The sequence below is a fragment of the Ovis aries genome, chromosome 1 (genome assembly GCF_016772045.2).
Source record: "Ovis aries strain OAR_USU_Benz2616 breed Rambouillet chromosome 1, ARS-UI_Ramb_v3.0, whole genome shotgun sequence".
Taxonomy (NCBI): domain Eukaryota; kingdom Metazoa; phylum Chordata; class Mammalia; order Artiodactyla; family Bovidae; genus Ovis; species Ovis aries.
The window spans coordinates 165,716,574-165,738,691 of NC_056054.1; the positions used below are offsets into that span (position 1 = coordinate 165,716,574).

At 40.5% G+C, this 22,118-nt stretch overlaps 1 protein-coding gene across 1 annotated transcript in view; it reads left to right on the forward strand.

Annotated features, from left to right (window-relative positions):
• The window catches only part of LOC101110195 (transmembrane protein 45A-like), a 71,845-nt gene that overhangs the window by 29,705 nt on the left and 20,022 nt on the right, over positions 1-22,118 (forward strand). The window contains exons 2-4 of the mRNA XM_004002882.6: positions 12,790-12,981; positions 13,681-13,893; positions 17,918-18,102. Of these exons, the coding sequence (XP_004002931.1) occupies positions 12,790-12,981; positions 13,681-13,893; positions 17,918-18,102 (590 nt within the window). The remainder of the gene's footprint in view (positions 1-12,789; positions 12,982-13,680; positions 13,894-17,917; positions 18,103-22,118) is intronic.

The window sequence follows — 22,118 nt, forward strand, 5'->3', positions numbered from 1 at the left end:
GGGGAGAAGGAAGTGCAGAACAGTTCATTCTCCCTTTTCAATTGAAGTATGATTTACATACAATAAAGTTTAGCCCTAAATTTTAAGTGTGTAATTTGACGATTTTTGACAACATATTTTTGACATTTTTCGTTGATATGATTTGTGAAGTAGCATGAAGCCTGGAACTATAGATGACTGCTTTAGATTCTTACCACATCGCTGATACTCATCTCAGTGTCTAGACCTTTGTCAAATGATGTCTCAGGCTACTCAGTTCTTTTTTTTGCTGGCAGCCCTGTGCATTCTGACTTTCATTACCACAGTGGTAAATAAACGCTCTGACTACGTGCAAAGCTTCACCTCCTTCACATGTGCTGACAATTCAGTTATAGACAGTCCTAGATGGAGGAGCCCTCTCCCTACTATGTTTAACCTACACAAATGTAGTTGATGAAGATTGTCTGATGGGGCTAGCTCAGAAGATTTTTCTAGTCTTTGCCCTGATCTAGGGGGACAGAATGGGATTTGGAGTCAGACATATAAAGAACTTAAAATCCTGGCTCTGATCTTTAACCGACTCTGTGCCTTGTGTTAGTCTCTCAGTCATGTCCGACTCTTTGTGACCCCAAGGACTGTAGCCCGCCAGACTCCTCTGCCCATGGGATTCTCCAGGCAAGACTACAGGAGCGGGCTGCCATGTCCTTCTCCAAGGGATCTTCCTGACCCAGGGATAGAACCCAGGTCTCCTGCATTGGCAGGAGGGTTCTTTACCACTAGTGCTACCTGGGAGGAGCCTCTGTGCCCCAGTGTTGGTTAGTTAATCTCTTGGTGTCTCATATTCCTCACACCTGTGGTAGAAAGAATACTTCTTGGGTTTTCTCAAAGGATAATCAAATACATGAAAAGTTTAGCACATAGTAGATGCTAGCTTCCTACCTACCTCAGGTGCAACACTTCTAACAGAAACAATCTAGGCCTCTACATTTTGAAGAGTTGGCTACAGGCAGGTAATGTGACATGATACTTGTTCTTACTACTTGTCGGTTTTATTTTTCAAGATATAAGTCTTTGGATTGCCTTATCCTGTCTTATATTTTCAGGTTAAGTGTTCTGTTTGTTGTTCTGAATGTGTGGTTAAGGATAGCCCATGTATGTGACATGGATGGTTTTAGTTATTTAAACATCTCAATGTTTAACTCAAAGAGTTATGGGAATGTTTAATGCAAAGAATTATGGGAATAAGAACCAAGTGTACAGAAGAGCTGAATGAAGCACAAGCTGGAATCAAGATTGCCGGGAGAAATATCAATAACCTCAGATATGCAGATGACACCACCCTTATGGCAGAAAGTGAAGAGGAACTGAGGAGCCTCTTGATGAAAGAGGAGAGTGAAAAAGCTGGCTTAAAATTCAACATTCAAAAAACTAAGATCATGGTATCCAGTCCCATCACTTCATGGCAAATAGATGGGGAAACAATGGAAACAGTGACAGACTTTATTTTCTTGGGGTCCAAAATCACTGCAGATGGTGACTGCAGCCATGAAATTAAAAGACACTTGCTCCTTGGAAGAAAAACTATGACCAGCCTAGACAGCATATTAAAAGGCAGAGACATTACTTTGCCAACATAGTTCTGTCTAGTCAAAGCTATGGTTTTCCCAGTAGTCATATATGGATGTGAGAGTTGCACTATAAAGAAAGCTGAGCACCGAAGAACTGATGCTTTTGAACTGTGGTGTTGGAGAAGACTCTTGAGAGTCCCTTGGACTGCAAGGAGATCTAAATAGTCAATCCTAAAGGAAATTAGTCCTGAATATTCATTGGAAGGAATGATGCTGGAGCTGAAGCTCTAGTACTTTGGCCACCTGATGCAGAGAACTGACTCACTGGAAAAGATCCTGATGCTGGGCAAGATTGAAGGCAGGAGAAGGGGGTGACAGAGGATGAGATGGTTGGATGGCATTACTGACTCAATGGACATGAGTTTGAGAAAGCTCTGGGAGTTGTTGATGAACAGGGAAGCCTGGCGTGCTGCAGTCCACGGCGGGGGTAAAGAGTCGGACACATCTGAGTGACTGAACCTAACTGAACTGTACAGAAGAGAGCAAAATAAAATAATGTCTTAGTAATACATGATAAAATAGAGTAAAATAAATAGAATGGAAGCACTCTAGAATGGTTATTGTCATGTGACAGAGCCAGATTATCGTTTGGTCTCAAGAGCAGCTATTGCACCATCTACCCTTGTCTGATACGAAGCCTGATATGAGCAGACACATCACGGCTTTCGTACTGATGGGAGACAAATGCCTCTGGGTATGCTGATGGGGAGGCCACATTGAAATCTGAGTTAGTAGATATGAAGTGAGCCCAGGAATTTGCAATTAGTCACTCTGACTCTTTCTGATCTTGGTTGCCACCCAGGCCAGGGTTTCAGGGAGGTGGGGTCCCAAGCAGGAGCTCATCATTCATCGGCTACTTATTGAGTGCTAACTAGGTGTGAAGCATTCTAGGGGACATGGCCCTTGTTCACCAAGAATTTCCACTGAAGGAGGAAATAAGACTTGAATGCAGATAGGTAGCAGTTTCTGGCTCTCCAGGTTAGAGTCAGACCATTGCTTCTTTCTTGTTCACATCACTTTGTGCAAGCTTCATATTGATTTATAAAAATTTATTCTAACTTACTTATTCACCCAGCTCAGTTTGTGTATTCTTTGAAGACAAGTGACCTTCAGTATTGACCTAGTTAAATGTTTTCCCATCATCTTTTCTTATTCCTATAACTTTGTTTTGCCTGTGGCTCCCAACTTAAGCACCTGTGCCAATCTCTTGCTTGAGGCACTGTATGTTAGAATGGTTTGTCGTTATCAGTCTTTTTAGTCAGGCTTTATTATGTTACCGCTGCTATTGCCTTTTCGTCTATCCGTCTTGATGGCCTGGAAGAGAGAGGGTAAAGACCAGACATGCGCTCTGGCTCTGGTTTTCACAGCAGGTGGGACATGACTGTGGTCATGTGAATGGAGTGTCAAGGTGAGTCTCATTGAGAAATACTCTATGGCACATTTGGACCGGAAGGTATGGTGTTCAAAAGGGGGTGGTCCTTAGATTCACATTTATGCAGGCATTGTGACAGGTTCGGAAGACATATCTGCTCAAGTTCAAGCTGGAAAGATGTGAGGACATTGGAATAGTCTCCAAGAAGGAAGAGGGGGCAGTTTTAGATTTAAGTCAGTCAGTATCTGCCTTTCCTTCTTGAGACTGGGACCATTGTAAATTCTCTTCTAGAAGAAGAGAATTGCATAGGACTTGACACCGAGGAAAGTGTGAATGTAAGGCTAACTTATTAATAATATATTTATTCAGAATATTACCAATAAATAAGAAGAGTCTTTAAAAACAGTTGAAATTTGGGAGAGAAAGAACTGGTATGGAATGATGGAAAATAAAATATAATTAAAGCTACATATACTTGTATATACGTTGCTTTGAGAATTAAGACAAGAGGTAAAATGAGCTCAGGAAATAGTTCAAATTGGTTTAGTGTATTTGAATATGTATATGTCTTGAAATATGAATCACTAAGATTTAAGAATACTTCATCTTGGTGATGGTTCAAGCTGAATTTTTAGTTTAAGTTTTTCTCCATAGTATTCATTTTATACTGAGGTTGCAAATCCAATAAGTAAATCATAGAATCTCTATCTCTAGGCTATTTGGAGTTCTCTCTTTCCATACACAGGCCTGGCCATTGGTTTAAGTGGCTTTGGTTAATGGGAATGAATCCCTAACACCTGATTTAGACCTTGAAATTTTCCCAGTCTCCTTAAGTGAGAGAGTTTAAAAACATTTCCCTTTTGAGTGGTGAGTATTCGTGTATGTCAGGGGGTGTTCAGAAAAAAGCAGCCAATGTGGGTTGCAGGTATTGTTTCTTGTCTTAGCTCAGGGGGTGATGTTTGGTGTCATTAGGAGGGAGGTTTTTTTCCTGGATGGGGAAGGGTATACATTTTTAGGATGGCTGGCAGCTGGAAGCTAGTGATTGAACCTTGAAGCCCACCACTTTAGGGCTGCCTGAACCTCTTCTGCACGAGATTGCAAGTGGTGCAATCAAGCAGGGAGGATGCTGAGGAAGGACCTTCTGCTTTGCTAGCCTGGTGATTTCCCTGGGGTTTCTGCTGTCTGCCTGGCAGGTATGCTCTGCTTTGTGGAGGAGGGCCCCGTGTTCTCCTTCCAAGGGCAACATATCTGCTTTATGGACTGAGATCTAATTAAACTTGGATTCCTAGGTTCTTACCAGCAGTTGCACCTGCAGGCAATAGTAAAGCAGGGAACAATGGACTGATATACAGGTGGTGGTGGTCTAGAAGTTGACTGGAGTGATGTTTGAGGTTCTGAGCGAGCTTTCTCTCTCCACAATGGAAGTGAAATCAAATGAGTGCCATTTTTGTTGCTAGGAGAAACTGGGTCTGCTGGGTTCCTTAACCAGGCGAATATAGCAACCCTGCTTTGACTTCATTTTGTTTGGCTTTTTTAAACAAAGAAAGATCGGAACCACCAGAGTGTTTCAGATTAAAAAGCTAAAGATACAGAAGATCTAAAATTGACATAGGAAAAGAAGTCATTTCTCACCCCATCCAACTAACTATTCCTCATTGCCACCCTATCACATCCCAGGGGCTGTTCTAAGATACTTTGGTGTGTTCAGCCTTTGGGGGTGTGGTAATCTGTTAGCTGGTCGTAGAGGTGGATTTGGCCTAGGGCTGCACAATTCAGAAACTTTCATGTTATTACCAAGATAGGCAATAAATTCTATGTGTGGATTCAAAGTATTTACTAGGGAAACCTAAACATTTAAAAGCAGCCAGTTTTGGTAACCTGTTTTGGAATTTTCTTCCCCTTTTTCTCATGTACCTGAAGCCTAAAAAAATAAATAAGGATGGTTTAGGCATTTGACCTCTGAGAGGACTCAGTTGCCTGCCTCACAGGCACTCACAACATAGTAACAAATATAGAGACTAATGGAGAAGGCCAGCTTCCAGTGACTAATTACAGAAAGAACGCAGTAAGGTAAGAACTCAGTACTTTGAGAAGGTATTAGCATCTCCTGTCTGGGCCATCAGGGCAGATTCACCAAGCAGAAAAATTTAAGAGGCTAAGGTAAGTCAGCCTAGTTTAGGGCAGGAGAGGGTTCACATAGAGAAGCAGAGGCAGAAATCTCGATAATCAACTAGTTTTCAGGGACATACATGGACTCTAGGATGACCTGCATATTTTGGATTTGAGCAAGCAGGTGAATGGTGGTAACTAGAGGAAAATTATTTTCTGCTATTGGGTGCTAAATAAGATAATTAGTTTAATGGTGTTAGTGTTAGTCACTCAGTCGTGTCTGACTCTTTGCGACCCCATGGACTGCAGCCCACCAGGCTCCTCTGTCCATGAGATTTTCCAGGCAAGGATGCTGGAGTGGGTTGCGATTTCCTTCTCCAGGGGCTCTTCCCAGCCCAGGAACTGAACCGAGCCCTCCTGCACTGCAGGCAGATCCTTTACCGACTGAGCTACAAGGGAAGCCCCCAAGTTTAATGGTGGTGTTGAGTAAATATGTGATCCTGTGTTACAAGAAGGACTTCTTTACCCTTAACTTACAGCTTCACAGTATATAGTGCACTGTACAGGCCCTGTGGGGAATGGAAGAGTAGATTTATGGTTCCTGCTTTCAAGGAGCTTATTCTCTAATTGCAGTCGCTAGTGACTCTCTAAGTCAGCAGCAGGAGCAATGTTACAGGCAGTCCATGAATGAGTGCTAAGTGAATTGTGTAGGTGCTTCCTGCTTTTCTGCAATTGTTATACAAGTAGGATCTCTCATTTGGCTTTACTTTCATAGTTTGTGATGTTGAGTATAGCGGGAGCTCGTCTAATAATACTGTGGGTTATTTGCTTTGGAACCACTCATTTTAATTTTATAAGGTTGAAACTTTGTTTTATTTTATAGAAGGGGGAGCTAAAACCCTGAGAGGTTAAATAACTTTCCCAAAGTCATGGAACTGTTAAACAGTAAAGTTAGGATTCATCTCTAGTCAATCTGAATCTAAAGTCCCCTCTCCTCAGTTTTTAACAACCTTTTTTTTTTTTTTTAAGTAAATATATCCCCTCTTTCTTAATTTCAGACATGTATGTTGCTTCTAATTTGGTTCCTGATTTCTGGTTAGATGTTTAGGATAAATTCCTGGAAGTGGATTCCCTGTACCAAAGAATGTAAATTTTAAGCTTCCTTTAGAATATATCAGATTCTTTTCCAGAAAAGTTAAAAATCTTTAGAGTCTGGGTGTACTTCTCAATCCCACATAGAAGTATATTTCAGTCTCATGTGACTGTCTAAGCCATGACATACAAGAGGACTCAGTGACGCTGTGATACAGATGGTGGTTAGGAGAATGAATCAGTGAATCTGTTAGAGCAGGAAGGAACTCCAGGTGTCAGGTAGCCACCTCCTTCTTTATTAATTAAGGACCAAGGCTCAGAGAGCTTAAGGGACCTCATCCAGGTCACACCCCTCATTAGAGTCAGTCTGGATAAGAAGCTGCATTTGGCACTTTGTGATACACTGAGGCAGAGTCTCTAGGATGGTATGGATGATTCTGGGGTTGCTAAAATGTCTATCGGGCATCTCAGCTGGGATTTAAGAGCCTTTTAGTGTTTGAGTCAGCTTCATAGTTCATCTTTGAAACTTCACAGTTCTGTCAGAGGGATGCGGAAGTAACTCAAAGGGATTTTCCCTGAACTGAGAGATCCATCACCCACCCCTGCTGAGCTGAAGGGAATCCTGAAATCCCCTTTCATGAGTTCTCCTGCACTGGCCCACTGTAGGATCCACAGGGGGTGATTCTGAACACTCTCGTTGTTATTCTGTAGATGATACAATACCTTTGAACAAAAGGCTGCTCATGTAATTCAAAACTCATATAACTAAAGACTGATTTTCTATGAGTGTGTTAATCACTCAGTTGTGTCTGATTCTTTGCCACCCCATGGTCTGGGGCCCACCAAGCTCCTTCATCCATGGGATTTTCCAGGCAAGAATACTGGAGTAGATTGCCATTGCCTTCTCCAGGGGATCTTCCCCACTCAGGGATCAAACCCAGGTATTCCAATTTGTAGGCAAACTCTTTACTGTCTGAGCCACTAGGGAAGACTCTGATTTTCTATAGCACTGACCCAAAAAGGAAGATATTTCTGTTTTTTATTGTTTTTTATTTTGATCATGTAGCAATACAGTTCAAGCCTGGTTTTCTATCAATTCAGTTCAGGCCTTCATCATGTCGGACGCTTTGCCACTCCATGGACTGAAACACGCCAGGCTTCCCTGTCCTTCACCAGCTCCTGGAGCTTGCTCAAACTCATGTCCATTGAGTCAGTGAAGCCATCCAGCAATCTCATCCTCTGTCGTCCCCTTCTCCTCCTGCCTTCAATCTTTCCCAGAATCAGGGTCTTTCCCAATGAGTCAGTTCTTTGTATCAGGTGGCCAAAGTTTTCGAGCTTCAGCATCAGTCCATTCAGGACTGATTTCCTTTAGGATGGACTGGTTGGATCTGCTGGCAGTCCAAGGGACTCTCAAGAGTCTTCTTCAGCACCACAGTTCAAAAGCATCAATTCTTTGGTGCTCACCTTTCTTTATGGTCCAACTCTCACATCCAGACATAAATACTGGAAAAACCATAGCTTTGACTAGATGGACCTTTGTCAGCAAAGTAATGTCTCTGCATTTTAATATGCTGTCTGTGTTTTTCATAGCTTTTCTCCAAGGAGCAAGCATCTTTTAATTTCATGGCTGCAGTCATTGTCCACAGTGATTTTGGAGTCCAAGAAAATAAAGTTCTTTACTGTTTCCATTGTTTCTCCATCTATTTGCTATGAAATGATGGGACCAAATGCCATGATCTCAGTTTTTGAAACTTGAGTTTTAGGCAAACTTTTTCACTCTCCTCTTTTACTTTCATCAAGAGGCTCTTTGGTTCTTTTTCACTTTCTGCCATAAGAATGGTATCATCAGCATAGGTGAGGTTATTAATATTTCTCCCGGCATGAACAGAATGAAAAGACAAAAAGATAGGACACTGAAAGATGAACTCCCCAGGTCAGTAGGTGCCAAATATGCTGCTGGAGATCAGTGGAGAAATAACTCCAGAAAGTATGAAGAGATGGAGCCAAAGCAGAAACGATATGCAGTTGTGGATGTGACTGGTGATGGAAGTAAAGTCTGATGCTGTAAAGAGCGATATTGCATAGGAACCTGGAATGTTAGTTCCATGAATCAAGGCAAACTGGAAGTGGTCAAACAGGAGATGGCAAGAGTGAACATCAACATTTTAGGAATCAGCAAACCAAAATGAACCGAAATGGGTGAATTTAACTCAGATGACCATATATCTACTACTGTGAGCAAGAATCCCTTACAAGAAATGGAGTAGCCATCATGGTCAACAAAAGAGTCTGAAATGCAGTACCTGGATGTGATCTCAAAAAAGACAGAATGATCTCTGTTCATTTTCAAGGCAAACCATTCAATACCATAGTAATCCATGTCTATGCCCCAACCAGTAATGCTGAAGAAGTTGAATGATTCTATGTAGACCTACAAGACCTTATAGAACTAACACCCAAAAAAGATGTCCTTTTCATTACAGGCGACTGGAAAAAAGTAGGAAGTCAAGAAATACCTGGAGTAACAGGCAAATTTGGTCTTGGAGTACAGAATGAAGCAGGGCAAAGGTTAATAGAGTTTTGCCAAGAGAATGCATTGATCATAGCAAACACCCTCTTCCAACAACACAAGAGAAGACTCTACACATGGACATCATCAGATGGTCAATACTGAATTCAGGCTGATTATATTCTTTGTGGCTGAAGACAGAGGAACTATATACAGTCAGCAAAAACAAGAGAGGGAACTGACTGACTATGGCTCAGATCATGAGCTCCTTATTGCCAAATTCAGACTTAAATTGAAGAAAGTAGGGAAAACCACTAGACCATTCAGGTATGACCAAAATAAAATCCCTTATGCTTATACAGTGGAAGTGAGAAGTAGACTCAAAAGATTAGATCTGATAGACAGAGTGCCTGAAGAATTATGGACGGAGGCTCATGACATTGTACAGGAGGCAGTGATCTAGATCATCCCCAAGAAAAAGAAATGCAAAAAGGCAAAACGGTTGTCTGAGGAGGACTTAGAAATAGCTGAGAAAAGAAGAGAAGCTAGAGGCAAAGGAGAAAAGGAAAGATATACCCATTTGAATGCAGAGTTCCAAAGAATAGCAAGGAGAGATAAGAAAGCCTTCCTCAGTGATCAATGTAAAGAATTAGAGGAAAACAATAGAATGGAAAAGACTAGAGATCTCGTTAAAAACATTGGAGATAACAAAGGAACATTTCATGCAAAGATGGCTCAATAAAGGACAGAAATGTTATGGACCTAACAGAAGCAGAAGATATTAAGAAGAGCTGGCAAGAATACACAGAAGAACTATACACAAAAGATCTTTATGACCCAGATAACACGATGGTGTGATCATTCACCTAGAGCCAGACATCCTGGAATGCAAGGTCAAGTGGGCCTTAGAATGCGTCACTATGAACAAAGCTAGTGGGGGTGATGGAATTCCAGTTGAGCTATTTCAGATCCTAAAAGATGATGCTATCAAAGTGCTGCACCCAATATGCCATGAAATTTGGAAAACTCAGCAGTGGCCACAGGACTGGAAAAGGTCAGTTTTCATTCCAATCTCAAAGAAAGGCAATGTGAAAGAATGCTCAAACTACCACACATTTGTGCTCATCTCACACGCTGGCAAAGTAATGCTCAAAATTCTCTGCCATGCTTCAACAGTATGTGAACCGTGAACTTCCAGATGTTCAAGCTGGATTTAGAAAAGGCAGAAGAACCAGAGATCAAGTTGCCAACATCCGTTGGATCATCAAAAAAGCAAGAGAGTTCCAGAAAAATGTCTATTTCTGCTTTATTGACTACACCAAAGCCTTTGACTCTGTGGTTCACAAAGAATTGTGGAAAATTCTGAAAGAGTTGGGGATACCAGACCACCTTACCTGCCTCCTGAGAAATGTGTAAGCAGGTCAAGAAGCAACAGTTAGAACTGCACATGGAACAACAGACTGGTTCCAAATAGGGAAAGGAGTATGTCAAGGCTGTCTATTGTCACCCTGCTTACTTAACTTATATGCAGAGTACATCATGAGAAATGCTAGGCTGGATGAAGCACAAGCTGGAATCAAGTTTGCCAAGAGAAATGCCAGTAACCTCAGATATGCAGATGACACCACCCTTATGGCAGAAAGTGAGGAAGAACTAAAGAGCCTCTTGATGAAAGTGAAAGAGGAGAGTGACAAGTTGGCTTAAAGCAATGTTCAGAAAAGAGATCATGGCATCTGGTCCCATCACTTCATGGTAAGTAGATTTTGGGAGCTCCAAAATCACTGTAGATGGTGACTGCAGCCATGTAATTAAAAGACACTTGCTCCTTGGAAGGAAAGTTATGACTAACCTAGACAGCATATTAAAAAGCAGAAACATTACTTTGCCAATGAAGGTCCATCTAGTCATAGCTTTAATTTTTCCAGTGGTCATGTATGGATGTGAGAATTGGACTATAAAGAAAGCTGAGCACCGAAGAATTGATACTTTTGAACTGTGGTATTGGAGAAGACTCTTGAGAGTCTCTTGGACTGCAAGGAGATCCAAGTAGTCAATCCTAAAGGAAATTAGTCCTGATTATTCATTGGAAGGACTGATACTGAAACTCCAATACTTTGGCAGAAAGTATGCAAAGAACCGACTCATTTGAAAAGACCCTCATTCTGGGAAGGAGTGAAGGTGGGAGGAGAAGGGGATGACAGAGGATGAGATGGTTGGATGACATCACCGACTCATGGACATGAGTTTGAGTAAGCTCCAGAAGTTTGTGATGGATAGGGAAGTCTGGCATACTGCAGTCCATTGGCTCACAGAGAGTTGGACACGTCTGAGTGACTGAACTGAACTGAATCTTGATTCCAGCTTATGCTTCATCCAGCCCAGCATTTTGCATGATATACTTAGAAAATAAGTTAAATAAGCAGGGTGACAATATATAGCCTTGACATACTCCTTTCCTGATTTGGAACCAGTGTGTTGTTCCATGTCCAGTTCTAACTGTTGCTTCTTATCCTGCATACAGATTTCTCAGCAGGCAGGTCAGGTGGTCTGGTATTCCCATCTCTTGAAGAATTTTCCATAGGTTGTTGTGATCCACACAATCAAAGGCTTTAGCATAGTCAATGAAGCAGAAATAGATGTTTTCCTGGTATTCTCTTACTTTTTCTCTGATCCAACGAATGTTGACAATTTGATCTGTGGTTCCTCTGTCTTTTCTAAGCCCAGCTTGAACATCTGGAAGTTCTTGTTTCTTGTTCTGTTGAAGGCTAGCTTGGAGAATTTTGAGCATTACTTTCCTAGCGTGTGAGATGAGTGCAATGGTTTTGTATAGTGCTGACCAAAAAGGAGACTATGTCTGATTTTTATTGCTCAATCATGTAGCAATGGAATGAACAGAATTTGCAGTTTGTTTTAGCTTGGTATCCCTTTGGATCTGCTTGATTAAGCTATTAAACCTCAACACTTAAATGACTTAACCCAATAAAGGGTTGTTTCTTGCAGAAATCTGATACAGGCTGTTTGATTGTCTTCTATCTTGTAGATATGCTATGCCCAGGTTGCCAAGGCAGGGGAAAAGTGAGTTAAAGGAATCATGCAGGTTCTTAACTGACTCAGCCTGGACGTGGCAAATGCCACAGTCCACTGCTCAGAACTGGAAATGTGATTCTGATCAAATGGCGATGTGGCTGGGAAAGTGTGGAAGTGTGCACAGATCTTTGAATAAGTTCTAATGATCTTTTCTACACTCTTGATGTTTGATACTTTGAAATTCCCTATTTAAAAATTCTTGTAGGCAGTTTTATATCACTTCAAGTTACGACCCTGTATGCAAGACAGGGAAAGAGACACAGATGTGTATAACGGACTTTTGGACTCAGAGGGAGAGGGAGAGGGTGGGATGATTTGGGAGAATGCCATTCTAACATGTATACTATCATGTGAATTGAATCGCCAGTCTATGTCTGACGCAGGATGCAGCATGCTTGGGGCTGGTGCATGGGGATGACCCAGAAAGATGTTATGGGGAGGGAGGTGGGAGGGGGGTTCATGTTTGGGAATACATGTAAGAATTAAAGATTTTAAAATTTAAAAAAAATAAAAAATAAAAAAATAAAAAAAAAACATAAAGATAAAACTTTCCTGTTACTTTCTTTCAAATATATTTAAAATGTGTTGGTTGAGTACACACTATCATTTTTCTGAGACCTTTTCAGTTCTCTGTTAAAGACAATGATGTTTTTATTTTCCAATAGTTGTGAGCTTTGGGTAAGTCATTTCACTTCCTATCCTTGTATCCCCATTGAAAATGTGATTTAACACTTGATTTATGGGTATGTTGTGAAAATTAAGTTAGAGATCACACGTAAACCACTTGACACAGTGTCTAGAGAAAGGTAAGTGCTCAACAAATGTGCATTGTTCTACTTGTTGGTATTGTTGAATTAGAATGGGTCTACGACTGTCGTCAGTAATACTGGACCCTCTGACTCAGTGGCATATCTACCATTATCAGAGATAGTATACTTAACCGAAAAAGTGACACTTAGGCCAAGTTCTAGAAATGAAATGCCTTCATCTTCTCTATGTTCTTATTTTGGTAGTCATGGGGGATTTCAAAGGCCATGCTTTCCCTGGATTCATCTTAATTATACTTGGGATTTGGTGGACTACAAAGTGCGTTCTGAAATATGCCTTCAAAAAGCAGAAGCCGACTTCCTACTTTGATTCCAAAGCATTCTTCTATCGAACAGAAATGTTGGAGGGAATCGTGCTAGTTGGAACGGCTTTAATTGGTGAGTGACCCTTTTTTGTGTTCAGTTTGCTTTCTTGGTGTATTTTCACATGCAAAGAGAAGACTGAATATCAAAACAAGAGATTACTAAAATAAATTTTTTATTCAAATACATCTGAATACATATTCTAATTGTATTTCTGTTTTTTGCTTGATCATGTAGCAATTCAGTTCAAGCATGGTTTTCTAACAGTTCACTTCAGTTGCTCAGTTGTATCTGGTTATCCTTAACTGGGGAGAAGCTGAACTCTAGCATTTTAATCCTAAACCAAGCACAACTCCTGACCCCAAGACGTACTGTGTAAGAAGGAAGTAATCAGATGCTGTAGGATTAATCTCACAAATCTAAATCCAAAATTACTCAGGATTTATCTAGTCGTTAGATTAAAATAGGAACTTAGTCCATCAGTGGAACTGATCGGGGAACTCAGTGGAACTAAGACCATTAGCTTTGAAGATCTGACTTAGCTGTTTGACAAAATTGGCTGTCTTTGATTAAAAGAGATTATCCAAACCAGTCTTTGAAGCTCTAAACCTGTCTGAAGAACCAGTGCTCAGCTGTTAGATAGTGGCCCAGAAAGAAGAATCAGTGCCATAAAAAGACAATATATTGGGCTAAGCTGTAGGCTGATCCTTCTGCACTTCAGTTTTCAGTAAAGTTGTGGAAAGATGGCTTAAAGTGTGATTTATCCTTCTGCAGGCATCCTTGCAGGACAGTTTGTTCCTGGAGGACCACACTTGATCTTATATGACTACAAAAAGGATCAGTGGGTTAGACTCCTAGACTGGCATCATTTTACCATGTACCTCTTCTTTGGGCTGCTGGGTGTGACAAACATCTTATGTTCCACCATCAGGTCACTTCCTGCCTCCTTTAGCAAGTTAATGCTATTAAATGCCTTATTTGTGGAGGGTAAGTATGAGTGTTTTCATTTATCTTTCATTATTATTGGATATTTGTCTAGCCCTTTACAACAATAAAGGGCACCTTTCCTTTGGTGTCCTGGTACAGCCTTGACCTGTAGGCCAGCTGTTTGGGTCATGGTAAACTATTGAGGTGTCCTAGACAGGATGCCAAAGATTTCCCTTCCCTACTAACTTACTTAGTAAAACTGGACAAGCACAATCATTCAGGTATTGTATTCAAATTTCACATCTGCCTTAAAGAACCACCTGCCATGCTCGTTTATCTCAGGTTTATCCTGGAGATGATCATTATTTCCATTTTTAACACAACAAACTGAGCTCAGAGTAGTGAAGCATTGTTGTTGCTCTTTAGTCACTCAGTTCAGTTCAGTTCAGTTGCTCAGTAGTGTCCGACTCTGCGACCCCATGAATTGCAGCACACCAGGCCTCCCTGTCCATCACCAACTCCCAGAGTTCACTCAGACTCATGTCCATCGAGTCCGTGATGCCATCCAGCCATTTCATCCTCGGTCGTCCCCTTCTCCTCCTGCCCTCAATCCCTCCCAGCATCAGGGTCTTTCCCAATGAGTCAACTCTTTGCATGAGGTGGCCAAAGTACTGGAGTTTCAGCTTTAGCATCATTCCTTCCAAAGAAATCTCAGGGCTGATCTCCTTCAGAATGGACTGGTTGGATGTCCTTGCAGTCCAAGGGACTCTCAAGAGTCTTCTCCAACACCACAGTTCAAAAGCATCAATTATTGGGCGCTCAGCCTTCTTCACATGACCTTCTTCACATACATGACCACAGGAAAAACCATAACCTTGACTAGACGGACCTTAGTCGGCAAAGTAATGTCTCTGCTTTTGAATATACTATCTAGGTTGGTCATAACTTTTCTTCCAAGGAGTAAGCGTCTTTTAATTTCATGGCTGCAGTCACCATCTGCAGTGATTTTGGAGCCCAAAAAATAAAGTCTGACACTGTTTCCACTGTTTCCTCATCTATTTCCCATGAAGTGATGGGACCGGATGCCATGATCTTCGTTTTCTGAATGTTGAGCTTTAAGCCAACTTTTTCACTCTCCATTTTCACTTTCATCAAGAGGCTTTTTTGTTCCTCTTCACTTTCTGCCATAAGGGTGGTGTCATCTGCATATCTGAGGTTATTGATATTTCTTCTGCAACCTTGATTCCAGCTTGTGCTTCTTCCAGCCCAGTGTTTCTCAAGATGTACTCTGCATATAGGTTAAATAAGCAGGATGACAATATACAGCCTTGACATACTCCTTTTCCTATTTGGAACCAGTCTGTTGTTCCATGTCCAGTTCTAGCTGTTGCTTCCTGACCTGCATACGGATCTCTCAAGAGGCAGGTCAGGCGGTCTGGTATTCCCATCTCTCTCAGAATTTTCCTCAGTTCTTTGTGATCCACACAGTCAAAGGCTTTGGCATAGTCAATAAAGCAGAAAAAGGTGTTTTTCTGGAACTCTCTTGCTTTGTCCATGATCCAGTGGATGTTGGCAATTTGTTCTCTGGTTCCTCTGCCTTTTCTAAAACCAGCTTGAACATCAGGAGGTTCACGGTTCACATATTGCTGAAGCCTGGCTTGGAGAATTTTGAGCATTACTTTACTAGCGTGTGAGATGAGTGTAGTTGTGGGGTAGTTTGAGCATTCTTTCGCATTGCCTTTCTTTGGCATTGGAATGAAAACTGACCTTTTCCAGTCCTGTGGCCACTGCTGAGTTTTCCACATTTGCTGGCATATTGAGTGCAGCACTTTCACAGCATCATCTTTCAGGATTTGAAATAGCTCAACTGGAATGTCATCACCTCCACTAGCTTTGTTTGTAGTGATGCTTTCTAAGACCCACTTGACTTCACATTCTAAGATGTCTGGCTCTAAATGAGTGATCACACCATTGTGATTATCTGGGTCATGAAGATCTTTTTTGTACAGTTCTTCTGTGTATTCTTGCCACCTCCTCTTAATATCTTCTGCTTCTGTTAGGTCCATACCATTTCTGTCCTTTATTGAGCCCGTCTTTGCATGATATGTTCCCTCGGTATCTCTAATATTCTTGAAGAGATCTCTAGTCTTTCCATTCTGTTCTTTTCCTCTATTTCTTTGCATTGATTGCTGAGGAAGGCTTTGTTATCTCTTCTTGCTATTCTTTGGAACTCTGCATTCAGGTGCTTATATCTTTCCTTTTCTCCTTTGCTTTTTGCCTCTTCTTTTCACAGCTATTTGCAAGGCCTCCCCAGACACTCAGTTGTGTCCAGTTCTTTGTGATCCCATGGACTGAAATCCATCAGGCTTCTCTGTCTGTGAGATTTCCCAGGCAAGAATACTGGAGTGGGTTGTTATTTCCTTCTCTGAAGTTAGTAAAGCATAAATATCCTCCAACAAAGAGACCTCTCAAAGCAGAGTAGTTCCCATACCGATGAAGTAGTCTTTTTAATATTGATATAATGAAACTCCACATTTACATGATAAAACAGAGTCCAAAAAATCCAGTCACATACAATTGAGGTCCTAACACTTTTTGTTCAGTTGGCCTCCCTGTTACTGCATAAGAAAACACTGATGACAAGTGTTTAATGCTTTGTTTTCATTTATTTTATACGTATGGAGAAGGAAATGGCAACCCACTCCAGTACTGTTGCCTGGAGAATCCCATGGAAGAGGAGCCTGGTGGGCTACTGTCCATGGGGTCACAAAGGAGTTGGACACGACTTAATGACTGAACCACAACATTTTATATGTAAGGGGTAGATTGGTCATAGAACTAAAAAGCCCCCAATTATCAAAAGCAGTCCTTTCTAATGTCCACCTTGCTTCCTACGTCTAAAGATAAGCACTTTTGCCAAATGCTCTTTGAGAACAAGGGATAGATAAAAGCTGGGCAACAGTCACCAACAGCATCATTCTCATTATCTCAGATGTTATCATATTATTTCAAACTTTTTATTTTATATTGGAGTATAGTCAATTAACAATGCTGTGATAGTTTCAGGTGGACAGCAAAGGGACTGAACCATACATATCTGCATATATCCATTCACACCAGAGCTACTCTCCGGATGTTACCATATTTTGAATGAACATCTTTTCCTCCACATCCAAATGAAAAGGATGAAGTTGAAGCCACTATTCTGTCCATAGGATTAAAAATATAGTTAGTTACTACTTCTTGGGAGCTTCCAGAGAAACTTGCCCTACCCATCGAAGTCCACTCTTTTTATTGGTGTTTATATTTGCTGCCTCCAGTAGAGGAAATTGCTTAAGAAAAGACTATTTCATTCATCTGTCCATTTGCCCTAACTCCTGGTCCCCTGCCTTCATCATGCTTATTATTTATCCTTTTGCATAAAATATGCTTTGAAATTTAGTTAGCTGAAAATGTCACGATGTAATGGAGAAGAGAATAAAGACTAGGGAAGGGAAAAGGAGATTTCAAAGATTACATCGTAAACAGGTATAGTGATGACTCCAAAAATGCTAGAGATTTCCATTATTATGGGAAGCAGTGGGCACCTCATATTTTGGACAAATGTGTGTGCTTTATGTAAAGCTGTGTGGACATATATATGGAATTTAGAAAGATGGCAATAATGACCCTGTATGCAAGACAGCAAAGACACAGATGTGTATAGCGGACTTTTGGACTCAGAGGGAGAGGGAGAGGGTGGGATGATTTGGGAGAATGGCATTGAAACATGTATACTATCACGTAAGAATCGAATCACCAGTCTCTGTCCGATGCAGGATACAGCATGCTTGGGGCTGGTGCACGGGGATGACCCGGAGGGATGTTGTGGGGAGGGAGGTGGGAGGAGGGTTCATGTTTGGGATCGCATGTACACCCGTGGTGGATTCATGTCAATGTATGGCAAAACCAATACAGTATTGTAAAGTAAAATAAAGTAAAAATAAAAACTAAAAAAAAAATAAAATAAATAAAGCTGTGTGGAGATGGGGGAGGAACAGTAGTGTCATTGAGAAAGACAAACTATTTTTTCTGCTTCTAACAGCTTTTGTCTTCTACAATCACACTCACGGCCGGGAAATGCTGGACATCTTTGTGCACAAGCTTCTGTTCTTGGTCGTCTGTTTGACAGGCCTAGTTGCCTTTACAGAGCTCTTCATACAGGCCAATATAACTGTGGAACTTCTGCGGACAAGCCTTTTCCTGCTTCAGGGAAGCTGGTTCTGGCAGGTGAGTTGGGGCCTCCAGTGAATGTGCCTGGTGTCTGCACTGATGGCCTTCTTTCTTTGCTTGTGGGTGTTGTACCCTGGAACCCAAAGACGTCCTTCTGATATGCTGCTGGTAGTGAGAATGCAGGCTTTTGAGGGGCCCAGCGGCCCTGGTGAGAATAGCGACAGAAGGAGGTGGGAGGTGTACACCTTCATCACACACCTGAATATCCATTTGGTAGGAACTCTGAGCTGGTGCTTAGCTGGAAGCAGTTCCTGATGCTAAAGCCACTTAAAGCCTAATGGGTAATAAGCTCAAGAAACATAAGGAAGACAGAAAAGGGAGGGAATTATTATGTATTGAGGAATAAGTATGTGCCGGCCCCTGGACATGGCTTTTACATACACATTGTTTCCTTTTCATTTTGTCTTCACGACAACTTGGAAGTTAGATATTATCATCCCTAACTGACTGATAAAGAGACTCAGAGCAAGTTACTTGCTCAGGATCACACAGTAGTGGAACTAGGATCTAAATGTGGGTCTGTCTGACTCCAAATCCCAGGCACTTTTACTGTTGACTCCCTAACCTTGGAGTGTTGTTGAAAACATGTATTCCAATCAGTGAACATATACTTTATCAGTTCAGTTCAGTTCGGTCAGTCATGTCCGACTCTTTGTGACCCCATGGACTGCAGTACACCAGGCCTCCCTGTCCATCATCAACTCCTGGAGTTTACTCAAATTCATATCGATTGAGTTGGTGACTCCATCCAACCATCTCATCCTCTGTCCGAACATACATTCATGGATATAAGGAAAGTCTGGAATGAAAGGTGAATGTGGTTTAATCACAGAAGATTTCTTAGAGGAGATTTTTAGTCACTAAAGTGCAGGGATTTGGGATGATGAGGTTCTTCCAGGGATTTGCATTTCAGTGAAGATTGATAAGAAAGCCCTGGTAGACTCAGAGAAACATCGTGGTCAAACGGGGGCTAGGAAAGATGTGATATTTAAGCTTATGGGGAGTAGAAAGATGTGGGGGAGTAGAAAGGTTGTTGGAGCACAAGCTTGTAAAGAGGGGCCGAGATTCAGGGGGTTTTTGAAGGTAAAATGATTTGGAAAAAATAACAAATACCTTATCATGGTATAATTTGATAATCAGTGAATTTAACCAGTTGGTATATAGATGTTGTATTGTGAGATTATTTATCATCAGTTGGGAAGCTAAATAGAATGGCATGTAAGATGTGATTATGCATTCTATATCTCTTGATTGGAATATTTTACTATGTTCTGGTATTGCCAATTCAAAATTAAAATTAAATTAAAAAAATTTAACAGTGATAATTTCAGGTCAAGATGACACAGTGAGTTTATGCTTCAGTGTATTGCCTCTGCTTCAAATATGTAACAATGACACATAAACTGTCAAAAATACCTATAAAATAAAAAGTAAATTAAAAGAATAGAAAAGTAAATGAAAGTAAGAGAGTTTAAAAATACATAGTTGCAAATTAAACACCACAAACGAAAACAGGGCAAGCCACCAGTGAATAGAATAGAAATAGAATAGAGTAGACATTCATAGACTGAGCAGAGCTGGGCTGCAGCTCTGTGGACTCCAAGTCTGGGGTAGGCATGATGGATTCAGGGGAACTAAAGGAAATTAAAGACTTCTCTGGATGTAGGGGTAAAGTCAAGCTCTTTGACTCTTTTTAATTAAATATTTCTTTCTATTCTAAATATTTATTAAATATTTCTAAATATTCTCTATTTCTAATTGCTTTCCATCTAGTTGATCATTCACTTTCTGATAGAGATATGTTAAAATTTTATGTTATATTTATGGATTTGTCAGTTTCTCCTAATTTTCAGTTTTCTGTAATGTCATGAGGCTATATTCTTCCCCTCTCTTTCTAGTTTTTTGAGTTGAATATTCACTTATATTTAATTTTTCTTATTTTTATATAAATATTCCTAAGACTGTAGAATTCCTCCTAAACATTAGTATAACTACCTCCTATGAAATTTTGTATGTGGTAGCTTTCACCTTGGGCAATTTTGAATGTTGCATTTTCTATGTGCTTTCCTCTTTAATTTATGAGTTATTTAGAAGCATTCTTTTCAATTTCCAAAAACACTCTTTTTATTTTATTATTTGTTTTCAATTGCTTTGTATGTGTTCCCTTTGAAATGCGTCAAGACTTCTTTGGGATGTAGCCCAATGTCAGTTGTAGTATAATCTATATATTTGAGAAGAAAGTATATTCCATCTTTTGGGCTGAAGATTATCCATAAGTTTATGCAATCCAATTTCTTAAAGAGCTAAATATTCAAATAAAGAAAGTAAGGTAAAAGGGGGAAACCCAAGATAGCTGAGTAAAGTAATAATACAATTAACAGCAGAACTGATGAAACTAATTAGTGTTCCATTAAAAATTAATGATTAATTAATTAAATATCTGAGGGAGGAAGCTGTGAACTTTTGCAACTGAGCATAGGTTGGCTTAATGTTATCCCTTTTGGCAGAGTAATAATGTTTTCATATTTCCCCAAGAGCTTTTCTAAGGAAGATATATGAGGTTAAATTTTGAGGGTATAAATATGAGATTATTTTTAAAACTTTCTATCCATCATTATATCCAGACTAGTATTTTTCTTTACTGGGTGGTCAGACTAAATGACATTTGAGACTTGGAGAAAAATGAATATTTGATACCAATACAAGCAAACATACTAGCAGGATAGGAAGCTTTAGCCATGGTACGTGTCCCTCGCCCCCTCTGTGCTGGATTCTTCTGAAACGAAAATGTTTCAGGGACTTAGGTAAATTTATTATGCTTCCATGTTTGGTTGCTTTGAATGTTTATTCCCCAAAGTCTGTCTCAAGCTGATAAAATTACATTGTTATTTGCTTTTCACAATGTTTTTCTCCCACTACTTCTCCATACATGATGTCCTCTTCATTATGGGGGACTGGAATGCAAAAGTAGGAAGTCAAGAGCTGCCTGGAGTAACAGGAAAATTTGGCCTTGGAGTACAAAATGAAGCAGGGCAAAGGCTAACAGAGTTTTGCCAAGAGAATGCACTGATCATAGCAAACACCCTCTTCCAACAATACAAGAGAAGGCTCTATCCATGGACAACACCAGATGGTCAATACCGAAATCAGATTGATTTATTCTTTGCAGCCAAATGGAGAAACTCTATACAGTCAGCAAAAAACAAGATGGGAGCTGACTGTGGCTCAGATCACGAACTCCTTACTGCCAAATTCAGACTTAAATTGAAGGAAGTAGGGAAAACCACTAGACCATTCAGGTACCAAAATCAAATCCTTTATGATTATAGTGGAAGTGAGAAATAGCTTCAAAAGATTAGATCTGATAGACAGAGTGCCTGAAGAACTATGGATGGAGGCTCGTGACATTGTACAGGAGACAGGGATCAAAACCATCCCCAAGAAGAAAGGCAAAAAGGCAAAATGGTTGTCTGAGGAGGCCTTAGAAATAGCTGAGAAAAGAAGAGAAGCTAAAGGCAAAGGAGAAAAGGAAAGATATACCCATTTGAATGCAGAGTTTCAAAGAATAGCAAGGAGACTTAAGAAAGCCTTCCTCAGTGATGAGTGTAAAGAATTAGAGGAAAACAATAGAATGGGAAAGACTAGAGATCTCTTCAAGAAAATTAGAGATACCAAGGGAACATTTCATGCAAAGATGGCTCAATAAAAGACAGAAATGATATGGACCTAACAGAAGCAGAAGATATTAGGAAGAGGTGGCAAGAATACACAGAAGAACTGTACAAAAAAGATCTTCATGACCCAGATAACCATGGTGGTGTGATCACTCACCTAGAGTCAGACATCCTGGAATGGGAAGTCAAGTGGGCCTTAAGAAGCATCACTACAAACAAAGCTAGTGGAGGTGATAGAATTCCAGTTGAGCTATTTCAGATCCTAAAAGATGATGCTGTGAAAGTGCTGCATTCAGTATGCCAGCAAATCTGGAAAACTCAGCAGTGGCCACAGGACTG